The sequence below is a fragment of the Apostichopus japonicus genome, chromosome 15 (assembly GCF_037975245.1).
Source record: "Apostichopus japonicus isolate 1M-3 chromosome 15, ASM3797524v1, whole genome shotgun sequence".
In the NCBI taxonomy this organism is placed as follows: Eukaryota; Metazoa; Echinodermata; class Holothuroidea; order Aspidochirotida; family Stichopodidae; genus Apostichopus; species Apostichopus japonicus.
In genome coordinates, this window is record NC_092575.1 from 17,556,718 (window position 1) to 17,574,853 (window position 18,136).

At 36.3% G+C, this 18,136-nt stretch overlaps 2 protein-coding genes across 6 annotated transcripts in view; one reads left to right on the forward strand and one right to left on the reverse strand.

Annotated features, from left to right (window-relative positions):
* LOC139981451 (uncharacterized) overlaps nucleotides 1-4,306 on the reverse strand; it is a 29,092-nt gene extending 24,786 nt beyond the window's left edge. For 2 of the 3 annotated variants that reach the window (XM_071993845.1, XM_071993844.1), the window contains exons 1-3: nucleotides 4,032-4,305; nucleotides 2,735-2,854; nucleotides 300-373 (exon numbers count right to left, since the gene is read on the reverse strand). In XM_071993845.1, coding sequence (XP_071849946.1) covers nucleotides 300-373; nucleotides 2,735-2,854 — 194 coding nt within the window. In that variant the 5' untranslated portion in view covers nucleotides 4,032-4,305. Of the gene's footprint in view, nucleotides 1-299; nucleotides 374-2,734; nucleotides 2,855-4,031 lie in introns of all 3 variants that reach the window. The other variant, XM_071993846.1, reaches the window with a different exon arrangement.
* A 1,103-nt stretch (nucleotides 4,307-5,409) lies between these two features.
* LOC139980732 (E3 ubiquitin-protein ligase RNF185-like) lies at nucleotides 5,410-17,444 on the forward strand. Of its 3 annotated transcripts, none has more exons than XM_071992603.1 (6): nucleotides 5,410-5,563; nucleotides 8,358-8,812; nucleotides 9,624-9,755; nucleotides 10,593-10,647; nucleotides 11,191-11,314; nucleotides 11,998-17,444. In XM_071992603.1, exons 2-6 carry the CDS (start codon nucleotides 8,589-8,591, stop codon nucleotides 12,093-12,095), a joined length of 633 nt encoding a protein of 210 aa, XP_071848704.1. In that variant the 5' UTR covers nucleotides 5,410-5,563; nucleotides 8,358-8,588; the 3' UTR covers nucleotides 12,096-17,444. The 3 variants fall into 3 exon arrangements, with proteins under 3 accessions (XP_071848704.1, XP_071848706.1, XP_071848705.1); XM_071992605.1 differs by having other exon boundaries at nucleotides 11,191-11,293; XM_071992604.1 differs by having other exon boundaries at nucleotides 5,481-5,607.
* The last annotated feature ends 692 nt before the right edge of the window (nucleotides 17,445-18,136 follow it).

Consider the following 18,136-nt stretch of genomic DNA (forward strand, 5'->3'; position numbering starts at 1 on the left):
ATTTCTGTATGTGTTTTCTTTCACTTAAGAAAAGATGCCATGGTGTATGTATAAAGTATTTAAACTTGCATTGGTGTCCTTTAGGAAGCTGAATGTTTGTCCTGAGGTTTTCTTATAAAAATCAGAGGAAAATTCCTAGTTTTCGTTTATCCTTAAAAAAGTAAGAAAGAAGGCTGCTCCGCCTCTCGCAACTCTCTATTGGAGCGCTAGTCTACGAGTATTTATAAGATAATAATTGTGCCTGAATATCGTTCCACTTTCCTGAACGAGCAAACCACAGGATACCGCCAAAAACTTACCTGCAAAATTCCTTTGATAAACATTCAGGTCGTTGCTTTACAATTGGACTGTGTCTGAAGGCCAAAAGCCGCTCCTGTAAATGTTAAAGGGAGAGACAAAATGTAAGTGGAAACAAACAAAATCGTTAAATCGACAAAATGCTTCGAAATGCAGCAGAATCACCTCAAACCTACACAATCCTAATGAGACAATTTGTCAATGCATCTATTCAAAATCCTTTTGTTCTTCAAGGACCAGCTTGCGAAACTCCTAACTAGAAGCACAGGCACTTGGGACTACTACCTTGGACAGGGCGAGTTTGCATACAAGCATCCAGACATGCAACAACAGGATACAGTCCATATTTCATCTTTGAGAACCGAGAATACGAGCTTCACTAATCGTCTCACCCCCAGTATCTAATTGCAACCCCAGTACCCCCTGCAGAATACTGTGCAAAGATAAGCTTCAAAGAACTTTTCAGCAAGTGATCGAAGACGAGACAGAAGCACTATTACTACAATAAGGGCAGATATTCACCCTTTAAAATTGGAGACATGTTACTGAATATTAGAAAATACTGCCAAAAGCAAAAGGAACAATCTGGCACCGAAGTGGATTGGTCCTTCCAGGGGGGTCTCATTAATGCCAAGAGGAGATGATATTCTTAATTACTAACTATACAAGATGTGGAAATGCGGCCAAATTTCAAATCGTGCACTACAATCGACTAAAACTCTTTAAGGGAAATCAGATTTCCAATGAGCATAGCAGAATATTAGATAACCCCTTTCCAACTAGCCAGTCTACCAAGCCGAAAGAGGACAATGTTATTACAGAATTGAGCTATCACACAGACGCAGCCAAAATTCCCTTTCCCCTGCCATATCAAACTCGAATGCAGAGACTATTAGTACCCCCAGCCCATAGCAAACTATACCAAACTAGGGCTGGTAGAGTTGTTAGAAAACTGATACGATATGGGATCGAGGGATATACTGTAGTTAAAGTAATGTACTTTTATATCTTGTGTTTTGTATATTTTGTGTATGCAAATATAGCATATCATATTTTGACAATGCACTCACACACAAAAAGAATCAGATGTCTATAATTTAATAATGAAAATGTTAAATAAGAAAATAAAAAGACAGATCACATGTAATGAATGATGTATATGTCATGGTAATATATCAAAAGAATCAATGTTTGATATTACGCAATGAGCAATACATATTTGATCTTTTTTTTTTGCCACATTTGTAGAAAAGTTGCAATTTGCCTTTAATCATTCATTTGAATGATATTTTCTCCAACTTGTAAATTTTTGCATGTAATGACATCTCGTGTATTCAAAGGACGAGATAGATGTGGATACATATATATGTTGCATGGAGAGAGGACAATTTTATTCAAAAAGAGGGAAGATATGTTGTTACAAGTCAAAACGCCTGCCATTTGAAGGTTATACTATTTTGTTTCTGAATGAATTCGTAGGAATTCTGTGCGATAGGAAAAGCTGGATAAGTGCTCCAACTGCGCAACAATTTTTACGTGTCAGAGAAGAAGAGAATACAGGAGAGTCGAGTACAGCCCGTCTAGGTTTCACATACATCAGTTTTGCGCCTTCTTCTCATTCTTGTCCGGTTTTGATAATCGTCTTCATATCTAGTTCACCCACCAACAAACGTTACAAAACCAAACGTCCCTCTACAGAAACTCTTGCATTCAAATCATCACACAACGCTACAAGATGTGTCATATACTGTATTCATTGTTTGTGCGTTTGCTTAAATTATTAGTGCTAGTAGTTGTAGTAGCCTAGTAGATTCATTCAAAAGTTTTTGCTTTACTATGAAGGATTTTAAGAAATGCTGTAGATTGAAAGTTGTTCACAGCTTTTTGGTAGAAGTTTTATCATGATTTAGAAACCACACATTAAGACACGAAAGAACAAATAAAGACAGTCCACCATGGAGATAGATTTGTTTGACTGCATTTCTGCAATATAAATATTACAGTGATGGCATCACAACTGTAACCGAGTAATCGCGAGATGAGCTATGCGATTAATCGACTACATAAGAAAGAGTCGACTATCAGCATTTAATACTGTATATAACTTAACTACTGAAATTCTTAACATAAACCTTAGGATGGTATTGGTCGCAGTGTCAACACTTTAAGCATTCTACTTTGAAAAATATGAAAATAAAACACAAGTGGCACTACAACATCACAGATTTACAGCACATTCAGACATGCCTCCAAAACAAGATATATTCTAATCAGAGCAGGACATTTCTTAGCTTTAGGGGGGGTAACTGATCATCACAAAGATAACATATTTAAGCTTTAGATGATAGTTGGGTATTTGTCTCTATTAAAAATAAACAATCTAGGTGGGTTAATTGTTTTATTTTTTATCAATGGTATACATAAAACATATACTTACATAGGTATACTGTTTGCGTATCTTGGCTGGGCCTAAAGGTACATTCTCTGCCTTTTTAATGTGAGGTTTCAGATCTTCCTTGCTTTCTTCTTTTGGCTTGATTTCATCCTCAATAGGCATCTGGACAAACCAAGAAAGAAGGGAAAAAATGGAATCATAACTTTTATTTGTTGCTGAATTACTTGTATTAGACAGTTTGAGTAAATTACTTTGAACTGACAAAGGCAAAATGTGGAAATGACAACTAGATACAGACAGGAAAAACAAAAAAGTTTCACAGGTATATTTAATGTTTGGATGTAAAAGGGAAACTTGATATAATCAACAAACTCTCTGACCAGAGTAAAACAGCTTTTTTAAAGCAGTTTTCTGACCTTGGTCAGCAAGTTTTCCAAACCTAGGCCTCTTGAGTATTACTAAAAATAAGATTCCAATTTATCAAGGCAATTGCCTACATTTTTCCAACAAAGAAGTGTTCATGTGTAAATTATAAAGGAACTTGCTTCAATCTTCAATCTTTTGTTCTTTGGCTACACTATCTGTAATAGCTAGTCAAGGTAATGACCTCTATTGATGAGATATTTATTTAAAACAGCATCAAAACATTTCTCAAAATAGCTGCTTTGAAAACTAGATTTCATAAGAAAGAGAACTATTCATGCTGGGAGCTGGTTGTCACATGTCTAAAATAATATGAACAAACAAATTTCACTGTTATGTGCAAACCAAGAATCTGTCTACCCTTTCTTAAACTCAAACAGATGTCTTTACACTTGAAAGTCAAATTCAATTTACCAGAAAGAAGGAGAATTAAAAGAATGAAAAATACTGCTATATTAAAGTCAGGGGAGAATAAAATAATAGATTGAATATCCAGCCACCCAAAAAATAATTACAAGTGACCTCGAGCAAGAGTCACACTCACAGCATATTTTTTTCTTGTTTTGTTTTGTCTTGATGACACTATTGAAAATCTCACTTAAAATTGCTAGCCTACTTCTACTGTTGTTAGGCTAGAATTCTTAGTATTCAAGAGTAGCGACAAAAGCACAGCATATACACACATGGATACATCAGTATTCAGACATTGATTTTTGCTAGGCCTGTGTCTCTATCCAGCGATAGGTCCTGCAGTAACTTAGTATTAATCTAGCAGAATCCTATCGCCTAAGCCTATTGAAAAGTAAGATTACACTGTGAATCACAGAGTGAAGGACATGCTAGCCTAACATTGGTCTAACACATGAATTCGTTATGTCCTGACAAGCGTACTACTAGCCAATTCTAGTTCACTCACTTTTCGGGTCCTCTGACTGAACCTGACACACGTTTTCGCCCTCCGTCGCACACAGTCGATAATGTTTGCTTCAAACTCTGGTTCTAACTATTTTTTTGAAACAAACAACATTCCTAAACCAAACAACCTTTGCAAAACGTAGTGTCTTGTAGGTTTTACGATGTATCATGTCTACTGTGACCACAACGTACGTAGGCCATGTCCACATATATTACAATCTGTAGAATTAGAAAGGTTCGACATATTTTTGAGTCTAGCAGCACATATGAACGCACTTCTTCACAACCCCGGATGAAAACAAAGAAGTATATTAACAGATGCATAAATTTTACTTCGATCAGCAAAGTCAATAAAAAGATTATATGCCTGTATTATCATTTTGTAAACCATCTGAAATAAATTTTATTATTTTAAAATATTTTGAGATAAATAAATTTTAAAAATGTTACAGTTGGAGCTTTCTGAGATAAAAATTATTGGGAAACCTCAAATTTTGTTGACAAGCAACTACAGTGACAGACAGTCCTCACAAAGGCCACTCTCTGGGCATCTTGCAATCTGATTCAATCATAGAAGAACACCAAGCACATTTCCTCATTCGGGGACATTCTTCAAAGAACGTAAAGCGGCAGCTATAGGTGTCAAAAACCCCCAGTCTGCCCCATTATGGCATACTGATTTATATATCAAACTAAAAGCAACACCCATCCCCTCCCGCACCACCATATATATTCATACTCTCTCAAATTTTGTGGCATCAGTGAATTCAGTATATTTATGTAAACAGGGTGACTCGGTAAGCCGGAGCTAATTTTTCCTGAGGCTCTCAGTTACAAAGGCAAATAAAAAAGAATTGTAGTTAACATAATCAAACAATTATGAACGAAATTTAAGACGGGCAGGTTCGTACAGATAAAGGAAGCAATGAAAGTGTACAGAAAGAGCAGGTTGAAAAACAGGCAATAAGAGAAGTGGAAGAATAAAACAACAGTAAGCATAAAAAAGAAAACAAACAAAACCCTGTAAGATAGTAATATATGAAAGGAGCAAAGGAATTAAATTATTTTGTATATGACTTGCACAATATTCGTCGGCCGCAAAGTGTCATTTTTTTCTAGGACATATCTTAACTCTGCTCCTTTCCTTCCCTCCCTCCCACCCCTACCTCCCTATATATTCCCTATCTCCCCCTCTCTCCACCCCGTGTTTTAGTATCGAGTCACGGTGGCTCGCCGACACGACACTCCGTTTCCACTTACAGACTCAACCTCTAATATCATATCTTTCCTAATATACTCTCGTAAAGATGGCGTATGGGAATCAACCAGTTCAGCACCGATACACTCCCCCGCTATATGTATACATGATATCTTTGGTTACGATCATATGATGTTGCATATCTGTACTGTATACGTAGAGTGTAGGATGACCGGCATACCAACACAATGCATGATACGTTGTCTACAGAATGATTGTGTAACATGTCATTGTCAAAAACACCCTACAAACATCTGTCACTTTGTAAGAAAATGGTAAGGAAAGTATGCTTTTTTACTGTCAAAAAACATGCAATGTAGTAAGTACATACATGCAAAATATTCTCATTCTTTTAACGAAGGGTTTTCCTTATGTAAGCGTAACGTTAAGATAGCTGAGTTCAGTTCCCCTTCTACTGTTCTAGGCCTGACATTAGTTCTAACCTAGGCTAGTTAGGATAGGCTTATGTTAAGCCTATCAAAATTATCATAATTATTACTATTACTTATTTGCCTATTTTATTTGATGAGTGTTTGGCCTAGCCTAACTTGGGTTACTTTAATGTTAGGCCTACAATAGTTCTACATAATTTAGTGTGTCTCAAATCCCCAAACTACTGGCTAACTAACTGCCAGAGGATTTTTGATGTTTGCTAGTTGATAAAGAAAACAATTTTCGGCACATACTACATTAGCTAGGCCTAGACATAAAGAAAGTGAAATATGTGGTAATTCTGTTATTGTTAACAATAAGTTTGGCATTTTTTGCAAGTGGTTAAAGTTATGAGATTTTGGGCCCGTAATCTTAATAGTGCAGTCAGGACTATGGCATTTAGCATAAAACTAAGTTTGAAAAATAATTTTTCATCATTTAATTCTCTGACCCAATTATTCAATAATGTTAATATGTTTCTCTGATCATTGACAAGCCCCCTTACTCAATTACCTGAAAGATTGCAAGTGAGCAATGGCATGACTTTAGCACAATTCTGCATTGTTTTGCTTTGACATGTGAAAGGCATACTGCCATGAAAAAGTCTAATATAACATGATTCTTGGATAGAACATTTAGCTCAGAAAAAAAATAATGTTTTGCCTCTCTATTGAGAAGTTTGGAATGAGTTCAGTGTAGAGTTACATCAAAACTGTCAAATGAGGACAATTACCAACAACGTCTTGTAGGGCTGTGCCGTTTACACGTTTAAACGTGGAAACGAACGAAACATCGTTTAAACGTTTAATAAAACCTTATGAACGTTTAAACGAAACTATATCAACTGAAAATTAAATTATTGGCAAAAATCGCGTATTAATTCCCGTGTTTATTTTGTCTACTACGCGAAATAACAAAACAACTTACGATCAGTCGAATCATAAACCGCGAACGTAATCCTACTTTTGTCCCCCCCCCGATGTATCCGGCGATATGAATGGCTTAAACTTGAACGCTGTTATCCTTTTGTGAAAACTTCCTGATTCGCGGCACAGATAATCCAGTCAATACATGTTCGATCGAAATGATTACAATCCCTGTCCATTACGTTGAACTCTCGGACCAGACAATACCGGGTCGAATTCTCGACTTGGTAATAGTTGTTCAAATATATGATCAAAGGAAATGTATCGATTGGAGATCGTAAAATAAACTCTGAAAATCAGTAGAGAAATTACCAATTGTGTACAAAAAGTAAGTTGGTACACCTTTCAAATTTTACGAAAGATCAAGCAAAACACTTTCGAAAAATTCACATGAAACTGGCAAATCGTGCTAAATGCAACTAATGTCATGTAAACAAGGCTCTAGTACACCCATTTATGAATAAACCGTAAAACCACATCTGGTGTTAAGCGGGGGTGGGGGGGGGGAAGAGAAAGTATTTTCTAGAATTTCCAAAAATACGGAAAAAATAATGTCCTACCACAGTTAAGTGTATAACAAATAGCCTAACCACCTCGTCTGTTACGGATCTCACGTAACTACAAAAACACAACCAATTGTATTTTGCGAACTTGACGTTTTCTACAAGAACATGGAAATAATGTTAAGCATTAGTTAATCATGCCGTGTGGCCTAAAACATATTTTATTACAAGGTTTTCTTTCATAAAGATGACCATAGCTTGATATCTTGTGCAGCGTGTATGAACTGTTCCTCGTGTATCATGGGGAATACTCTATGAAACGTTTCTTGGAAACGTGCCAAAAATATTAACAAACAGGTGTTAGACAGGGGATGAGCGCGCAGTTGTTTGGCGAGGTACCTGGGAAAATTCTGAGCACATATACAGTATCCTACCGTAGTATTTAAGTTAGGTTAAACCGTACTGCAGTTGTAAACTGATGTACGTTTAGTGCGCGCTATTCATTGTTAGGCATTCTAGAAACGGGGCTTTGCCGAACGTTTTTTGTTTCATAATATCGGAGGTTCTGTAAGTTTTTAAACTTTTTAAAGATTGTAACTTTTTAAACTTTTTTTTAACTTTTTAACTTTTTGTAATTTTTAAAGATTGTAAAACAGATTAAATCTCTTTTCATTTTATAACATAATACAGGTACTATAACTTGTCATTTAAAATTTTTCATCAGCTTCGTGACAATTTAAATTCAAAAAGTTGTCAGTATTTTGCATCCTCAACTGCGAATTTTGTTATCGCCAGACACGCAAAAAATTCCTTTTCCTTTTCCGGGGTCTTCGCCCCACCAGGGCCCTAGGGCGGCTCCCTGGACCCCACGCCTTTATACTCGGCGTTTTCTCGCGATATTCGCGAACGTTTAAACGTTTAAATGAACGAAAAATCGGCCGTTTAAACGTTTAGGTCTTTAAACGAAAACTCACAGCCCTAACGTCTTCAACTTTCAATCATTTCCAAATTACCCTACGAGCAGTGTAATAAATCACTGTTTTGTAGTTAAACACATTCGAGGCCTGTTTCCTTGTGGCTGTCAATGGATAAAGGATACTACTTAGTGCTCTAAAGTTAACATCAAAATTCACATTAACCATTGTGTTGTTCTTTATGTTGTGCCATATATCACAATCCTTTCAGAAATTTCCCTCTGTTGTTTTCAGTTAAGGATGGTGCCGTGAATCCTGTTTCCAAATCATTTTCCACTGAACCATCTACATTATATACATGAATGTGTGACTGCTGACAAACCTTGATGACTCTAGATGGTCTTGGATATATTTGCATTAAGAAAAGGGCTAGACTGACCTGTTTTAAGAAAGAAAAGACAAGAATCTGATGCCATAAATTACAAAAATAAAATATAAAAACTGTAGTAACAATTAAAACAAAACATGCATATGAGGCCAGATGATGCAGATGGAGCTGGTGGTCCAAGAAGTGCCAAAGAGGCAGAGGTGAGACAACGAAATTCAAAGGATGGAGAACCTGCTGCAACAGAGCCAGAGGTTGAAGGAGCAACAGGTACAACCACCCAGCAGGATGGCCATTTTGAATGTAACATATGTTTGGACACTGCAAAAGATGCTGTAGTCAGTAGATGCGGCCATCTTTTCTGGTGAGTCGGTCTATTTCATGGTAATCTGCTTTGATCCATGTTAATGTTTCTACAATTGACTTTTCTAGGAACGTGCACGTATGTTGTTGCTTGTTATACCCAGTAAAGAATATATATTCAGGGGCAATGGGAAGAAGGACCAACTGACATTCCAGGGAGAGTGGTGAAGTAAGATGTGGCAATGTACATATATATAATCTTCTCAGACCATTCAAAAGTAGTGAACTGCTCTGTTACTCTAAAAGTATGATTTTGAATGATTCAGAATTGTCCTTTTTAAGTCCTGATTTTAATAAGAATTTTGAACAGCCATCGGTTGGTTGTGTACTCATTGGCCATTTTGATGATGAAGTATCACGTACATGTAAGGACTGTACATAGTGCATCTATAGCGCTGTTTTACTTTATAGTGTTGCATTTATTGTGTTCAGTCATCTCTGCATGTAGATAGATATTCCAAAACTAGATTCTGGGTGAGTGTTGACATTTTTCTGTTCTTAAAATACGTACTTGTTTAAGGCTCTTTATATATGGAGAGGTTTACTATATATACAGTAGTTGGGCACTGATGGGGGATATAAACCATTTCTGTTGATTTTCAAACGATTACAGACAATTTACATCAAGGCTTTTTATGGAGGTGTTCTAAAATTGGGTGTCTGTAGGAACTCACATTTTCTCTAATGTTGATTTGTTGATTTTCTAAAGTGTAAACAACAAAAATAGCATGGTGCCAAACTATTAATGTTAACTTGCATATATATAGATCTTTCATTTTAGGACATCTTTTTTCTTTATCTATTTATTTCAGTTGGCCGTGTCTCTACCAGTGGCTAGAAACAAGACCCAATAGACAGACTTGCCCTGTATGCAAAGCAGGCATTAGCAAAGACAATGTCATTCCACTGTATGGTAGAGGTAGTACCAATCAACAAGATCCAAGGTATTGTTTATAATTTGTTGATATCTGTAATAACATGAAAAAGTTGCTAAAATCATAATAAGGTAGCTAGGCTAGTCTCGTTATAACTCTTGTCATAGTCTGCAGGTTCTTTGAAACTTCCAACTTGGCTCTTCCCGTAAATTGTTTCCCAAACTACTATTTTTTGGTGCAAAAAATTGGTGGAACATATCAGACAGCAAGTGATATACTTTAACTGTAGTTAAGACCCCCCCCCCCCCCGGCTTTAGACATCTGCAAAGGGTAGTTTGTGTTTCTCAAAGCAGAGATCTATAACACCTATATCGCCTGGGTGGTAGCTACAGTATGATATGACGATATAGAATAATAGTTGAAACCGTCCACAAAATATTCTCTTCACAAATATGTCCAAACACTTCAGTTTTGTGGTTTGAGACGGTCAAGTCACCAGATGTGAACATGTTTTTCAGTGTTTTTATTTTATGAGCCCCTATTAAGTCAGAATGTGTTTTTTCTGGGTTTTCCTAAAGAATTGAAGAGATCCTATTGTTTTCTTTGTTTTTTCTATCAAGGTGCATTTTGTTCTTTCCAATGCTGCTTTAACAAATTTGGTAGTTGTTTCTCGATTTCATTTTGACCAATCATATATCTTATATATATATGAAATCAACATGGAGAAAAAAGTAATCCAAAAAAGTTGCAGCATGGTAGCAGGTGATTGCACACTTCTCTTTATTTTGGGGAAAAAACTGTCAAAATTTCTTAGCATAAAACTAGTCTGTCTGGTTCTGTTGAGGTTTGCGTCCATGTTGCTTTATTTGCGCCAATATTTATGTATTTTTGGTTTTTACTTTATAGAGAGAAGCTACCACCTAGACCTCAGGGGGAAAGACCAGAACCAGAGAATCATGGGGTGAGTAACAATTAGCAATGAATAATAAATGGCTGATCATAAGCCATCTTGGTGGGGGGCGGGGAGGGGGCGGGGGGTGGACCAAAACCAGAGAACCATGCGGTAAGTAACAATTATCAATGAGTAATAATGGCTGATCATAAGCCAACTCCCATCTTGGCGGTGGGGGGGGGGCTGGAATAAAACCAGAGAACCATGGGGTAAGTTACATTAAGAAAGAGTAATGAATGTTTGATCATGGGAGTGTTGCTATAACCAACATTATTACAGTGGCATTCACAGGATTTCAAAGGTAGGGGAAGGGTAAAACTTTCAAATTTAGACCGAACTTATATGAAAGGGCCAGAGGTAAATGAAGGATTTTGGTGGTGTGGCCTTGGGGTGGATGAAGCAGACTCTGAAGAAGATGGGGTGGGGATGGCAATCCCACCCAGAACCCCCCCCCACCCCACCTGTTTGCCCATACCATTGCATCATTAGATTATCTTGCCTCATAGTGCTCATATAATTTACATTTTATTCTTTTCTTATTCTTTCTTACAGCCATTTCATAATTTTGGTATCGGTGACGGTGGTTTCCAGATGTCTTTTGGTATCGGGGCATTTCCTTTCGGCTTCTTTGCATCAACGTTTAACATAGGAAATGGTCAGTTTGGAGGACATCCACGTAAGACATGCCCCGTTGTTTAAATGTGAAATTGATGTAATAATTGCAATTAAGGGGTTTTGTGATGAGGGACAATGTGACACTTATATGAAAGTTAAAGTTACCCTAAACTGTATAGGTGACAATTCTGTCTGGTTGTCTTGTTTTTAACTCTACATATGGTTCTTAGAATGTAAAGTAATTTTACCAGATAAAACCCTTCCTTATTGTAAGAAGTGGATCACAGCAGGTGGTCTGTGATGTCATCACAGCATCCTTGCACGCGTATAGGAACGTTCGTTTTGTAACGTTAGTGTGACAGAGCCTGTTTTCATAACTTGAAGTGGTGTCAGTAAGATATCAGTGGCATGCCTTAACCTGGGTAAATGATATTAACTGGAACCAATAAAACACTGAAGTATTTGATATTATACGAAATGTATCACCAACAATTCTATGAATAAATATTTTGATGTGGGAGAAAAAAAGGTAATAAGCATGTATGATTTTGTCTACACTCTGTTTTTTCTCTTTTTGAGGGTGTGGGGGGTAGGGGGGTGTGGGGGTAGGGGGTGTGGGGGGTAGGGGGTGTGGGGGGTAGGGGAGAGAAGGATAAATTGTGGATGTTCAATTGTTGCAATACAATTATTGATAAGCTGAGCTTTTCCTTCACTTTCTTTGCCCTGTTTTCCTTCTTTCAACAGCGAGGCCAAATGTTCCTCAGAACGCCGAAGAGCAGTTTCTTTCGAAGGTGTTTCTGTGGGTAGCTGTACTGTTCATGTTCTGGCTCCTGATGGCTTGAAGACAACGCAGCTCAGGCCAACTCCCCGCGACCAAAGTGCATTAGAGGACATCGCCTGTCGTGATCGTTTGTCTCTGCAAAGTCTTAATGGATGATAAACTGCTGTCCAATATGATTCGTAACCAGCAGGGGCGCGGTAATCTTATGGGATCTTATGGAAACGGACATAAAACTTGTGGATTTGATTTTAAATAACTGTGTGTACCCACCCATTCTCGTCCCGGAAGTGAGGAGGGATTCACTAAAATGTGAATTATATGTTAATATCATACACGGAGAAGGGGATGAAAGGTAACTGGGAACATAGAGATGAACAATAATCTCAAATTTGGAGCAAACTGAGAGATTGGGGATTAAATTAATTGTAGTGATAGAAGGGGGTTGTTAATATCATCCTAAATTTGGAAGATGTGGATCAACGTTATCTCAAACATTGTTCGAGTCACCTTTACATTACCTCAAACTTGGGGGAGGCAACTTTATTGTATCGCTAACTTTGCGGAGGGTAAGATGAGACTCTGATAAGGATCATTTTACCGTTATCTCAATCTTGTAAGTTCAAGCTTTTAACTTAAATGATCTATCTAACATATGGAGGAGGAGAATATACATTAGCTCAAAACTTGAATTGGAGAAAAAGACTGATTTATCCTTTATAGAGAGGTCGCTCAAATTTAGTTGTTATTTACAGTAGGAAGAAGTGGCACAGAAGGCTTGAATGACTCAACAAATATTTGAGCAAAGAGGAAGCGAAGAATGCACATTGCTCTGTCCAGTAGATATCGAGAAATTGGAAGTTTCCTTTGTTTAGTGAAATATTGCATGAAAGAATGATAGATTATACAGCTCCCCCACAATTAAATGGTTTATACTAAATACAATAGAATGTGAACATTATCATTTACAAGTAGTAATCAGTGGTTGTTTAAATTGGAGATATTGTCCTTTTTTTGTAGAAGAGTGATTTTTCTTCAAAATTCTACATATTTTCAAACTTTCACAAGATTTAAATGTTACAATTTCTGTGTGATAGATTTATAGGTTCTGTGATGAAGTGCAACATTGTTCATCTATGTTGTTTTAGATTGTGTTTTTTTGGAAGAGAGGAGAAGGTTGGCTGGGGGGAGGGATCGTTGGAGGGGGGGTTGGATTAAGGGAAGACATGTTGATATCACTTGAAGGAAATATTGGAATTTATTTTCCACATGTGTGCATCATCACAGTCTTGGGGTGACCGCTCTATACCTTGAAGTCATTAATACCGAGAAAAGTCTGCATTTGAGTATCATTTTCGGCAAATACTTTGTTTTATAACTCCTATTCTTGTCATCCGTAATAATAAAATCTTAAGACATTTTTTATGCATGATCTTAACTAAGATTGTCCATAAAGTGCAAACACACATATATGTAAAGCATTCAGGCAACAAACAAAACATTGAGAATTGAATGGATTCATTAACTACTCCAAAGAGTGGGTCCAGGATTTTAGCAAGGAGGAAGTTTAGCTCTGGGGTGGTCTAAGCCAACTGCCATGTAAGGAGTGATTTGAGGGCTTCCCCCCCCCCCCCAGAAAAAAAAAAATTTAGACTTGAAAGACTGTATTCTGAGGCATATTTAAGGTATTAAATTTGGTCTACAGGAAAGGTTGTGCTAATAACTAATATTAATTCTTTGTGGTGGATGTACATCTCTCACATCAACCCCCCCCCACCCTTGAATCCTCGCCTGTATTTAATTGAGGGAGGGTGGGTTTAATTGAGGGAGGGATTCTTTCCCCCTGGTACATTTTTTCTGCAGTTGATTGTCATTCACAATGAAGTGTGAGACTATTTACTTCTTTTGAACATAATACATTGAAATACTGAAAATCGTTTTTCTCTGTATTTTTTATTTTAGTAGCATTCAGGTGTACACACATTGCATTTCAATTTGTAAATGTCTTTTCTTCGTCCATAGTTTATTCATCATTTAGAACATGTTAAGCCTCTCCATTGCTTTGAAGGAGGCCTCTTTGTTTATATGATTACACAAATTTCATCATATTTAAAACAACTTTGAATGCATGTATTTTGATCCAACATTAACTTTGTATTCCAAGAGTGATATGGAGACAAGTAAACAGATCCTCATTAATTAGCATTTTAATGAATATTCATAGACACTCTCATTAAGCAGCATTGTAATGAATATTCATAGACGCTCTCATTAAGCAGCATTTTAATGAATATTCATAGACGCTCTCATTAAGTAGCATTTTATTGAATATTCGTAGATGCTCTTCGTCATATCGGATGAATATTCATAGAGGCTCTTCTTCAGATTGGAGATATGGATATGAATAGATACGAAGTTACTATTGGGAAGTATGTATCTCAGACTTCTTTATGTTACGTAAATGGACTTGCTCGAGAGTGTGTGATTCAGTGTTAACTATTGTTGTGTGTTTTGTTCCATACGAGGACTTGACAAGCCTATCAATACCCTAACACAGTATGTATACATGTGCTAAGGAAGTATGAAAGATTTCTATAGACGAATGAATTTGTGGTCATTTTTGCGACTGTTCTTTTGCTGAACAGTTTACAAGTTTTACAACAAAGAGTCTTGTCATGCAAGATAAAATCATCGGTTCCTTGACGAGGCAACATCATCTTGGAACTTAAAGAACGGAAAAAATGGTTTCTGAGAGAGATTCATGATTTGATCAGTTGAAGTCAGATTGCTCAAGTTGCAATTTTCAGGAATTTACTGATCGAATAAACCAAAATGTAAAAGTCACAAGATATATTTATTAATTTATTTATACGGTGAGGTGAAAGTTCCATGTGTATGATTGTTTTCAGTTGAAAATAATAAAAGTCTGTAAAAGAAGTAAATAGTTAATTTGACTAAATTTAAAAACTGTATTCATATTTTCACCAGATTCACTCCAATCGCTAGGGCAATATGTTGTACAAAGTATGTATGTACAAACTTCAACAGATAATTACATTAAAAATTTCAAAGTATACTCACTAGGCTAGAAGCTGTTGGTTTGAGAGTGTGGTAGGACTAGGCTAAGTGCTGTTGTTTTTTGGGGGATGGCAGGTGGGGGGGGGGGGAAGAATTGAGAGTTTTGTGAGAATTACAATGTATCCAGTTTCATCTTTTTTCTTCTTTTTTTCATCTTTTAATATGACATTAATGCAGCAAACTTGCTGGGGAAAAAACCATGATAGATTTTGTTCAAATATATTTGATGGTGAGTGAAAATTATGCTGCAGAAACTCTCAGCTGATTTAAATTTGGTGTTGTCTGTAAAGTATGACAGAGAAGAACAAAATTGTATAGTATTTCAAAATTTCTATAAAAAAAAAAGTTAGAGTCTAGATGGGGTAGAAAACTTTCCAAGTTTGTTTGTTGTTTTTTCCTTTGAAACATTGCTTTGTGCTGCTGAACTTTGACCTTGGTTTCATTCCAAACCAAGCAGTGCATGTAACATGCACATAGAATGGGATATAGAATGGGATATGATTGTGATATAAATGGGATAAAATAAAATGGGATATAACTTGATCTAAGTAAGAGATTTCTGTGGATAAAACAGATATTGTTGCTTCTTCCAAGCCAAAAAAAAACTTGGAATCCAACACAAACAGCATGCAGTATTGGTCCTAAATATTTAGCATGCTAAAAATTGCTAGTAAGTGTTCACAACTGCTCGCCCCACGAATGGTTATGATTTTCCAAATGATCTCCAGACATTGAAAATTGTTAAAGAGATGATGAAATGTCTCAGAGTGGATTACTTGTTATAGTGGCAGGAAAATGCTTGTTAAATTTTGAGCATGGGTGACCAATTATCTGGCTTTATAGCATATTCAGCAGCATTACCGATGACCTTAAAAGATCAACATTTTTGTTTTGGGGTTCATCATCTTGTCATGTGCCTCTAGCTATTACTTTTTCATAGCACTTATAGTTGTGTATCGAAAACATGAAGAGTGGGAAGGGAGGAGGCATATATACAATGCTGTTTCCTCCCATCCCTGTTTCTATATTTAGTCAGAAGACTGCAACAGGTTCACTTAAAACTGATGGCAGGAAACCTATTAATTAATTAATACTGATGGAAGGAACCCTATTAATTAATTGATAAATTAATTGAATGAATGAAAAAAAAATTGTCACGAGATTGAAACAAATATATTTCAGTTACAAAATATTTTGTAAAACATAAAATTCATTGGATTCTTTGTAAAGATTTTGGAAGATATTTATATCTAGGGATGGATAAAAGATGTTAAATTTTCTCCACGGCTGTGCGGTTTGCTCGATTGTACTAAATGCGATGGAGAAACGAATGATAATAGCCATTATACAATGACTAAAGGCACAATTAATTTTGAACTGTTAGTAAAATACTGCTATCAATTCAGATTGTACTTAAATTTTTGAGTAAATGTCCCTTTAAAAATGTGAGGCTCATCAATTAAAGTGACTGGACTATGTAGTCTAATGCAGACTATAAGATCAGTTCCTCAGATATGCAAAGGTAATTTCAATTGGTAGACGTATGAGTTTTATGGCCTCAGATGAGTTGTTTACGTTGCATAAGGCAGAATATCTTGAAAACCCCCAGTAGCTATAGCGACATTTGCTGGTACTCAAATAGTTCATCTTACATATGAAGACTAAAATTCTGCCAAAAATTTAATCTTATACATAGATATAATAGTGTGTATATAATATGTTAATGAGAGAAATGACAACTTATAATGAAAGTGCTCTCAGTTTTATATTATACAAAATGTGCAGTGATTTGAGAGCCTGTTGGATATTTAACACTTATCTGTTGTAAATGGTTTGACAAAGTGTAATGATTAATCATCCTGTTAAAATGTGAAAGGCTGCTATCTACTTAGTATACCTACACTATGTACATAGTACCAATATCAAGTACCTCTATCAAGTATAAACACCAAAGCTTGCCATTGTCAGAAAGCCATGTGTTAAATACTGTTCTGTGGTCAGTTTTTTTTATTAACAATTTATCCGTCTGGATTTACAGTATTTTGAACCATGATATTGTATTTGTTTTTCATTTTTTTTTTTTTTTTTTAATGTTCAGAAACGTGATTGCTCGAGAAGCTAAAAGATAAGAAAGCTGTAACATTTGCACTTTAGGATGACAAGAGTAGTGGTATAAATTCTTGTCATTTGTAACCCATTGTCATACCATGAAATAAAACACCCCTCCTCAGCATTTTATTTAGGACTGTGGCACTGATGTGGTTTGAATACTAACTAACACATGCCCCATGTCAAATGTTTCTCCTTCAATAGAGGTTACGATTACATAACATGATGAGTGTCTCTTTTTGTCCTTATTTAGCATGTTTTGTACCAATTTAGTAATTATGAAGCCCTGAAGTTTGGTCTAATCCTTATTGACTTGGTACTGGTTGTATGTGATAGTCTTGCAGAAACAGTATTGTACAAACTAACTCCACCTCCCACTCCCCAGATTTGTTAAAGGGATGCTGCATTGGCCCCAAATATGCTAGATATTTAAATATGGTCACCTGTGGTCAAAATTCTTTAACTGTTTTAAACAAAACCCTGAGGGAAATTGACCTCATTGGGACATTCAGTCATCTTTTGTGTTCATATAGAATGTCTGAGAACAATTTGGAGAATAAAGACCCCCAGGAAAGTACATTTTGAAAACTTATAGAAATGATAAGGGCTCATGCTGTAAATTTGGGGCCTATACAGACCAGGGAGTTATGGAATTCCATAACAACTCCCTGTACAGACTACCTTTTAAAGGCATTGAAGACTCGCCCAAACCGCGTGCTGCCGTCTGAAAAAGTTACAAGTAAACTTTGTCACTACCAAATGTAGACTAATGAAACGTGATACCTTGTTATCTCTTATCTGGACCTGAGATGTCCATCGCTGCTATGTACACTGTGTTGTGGGTATTGACCATAGCTGCATGTTTTGACTGTACACTAGGGTATAATTACCGACGGTAGCAAGCTGTGTGTGTATTTT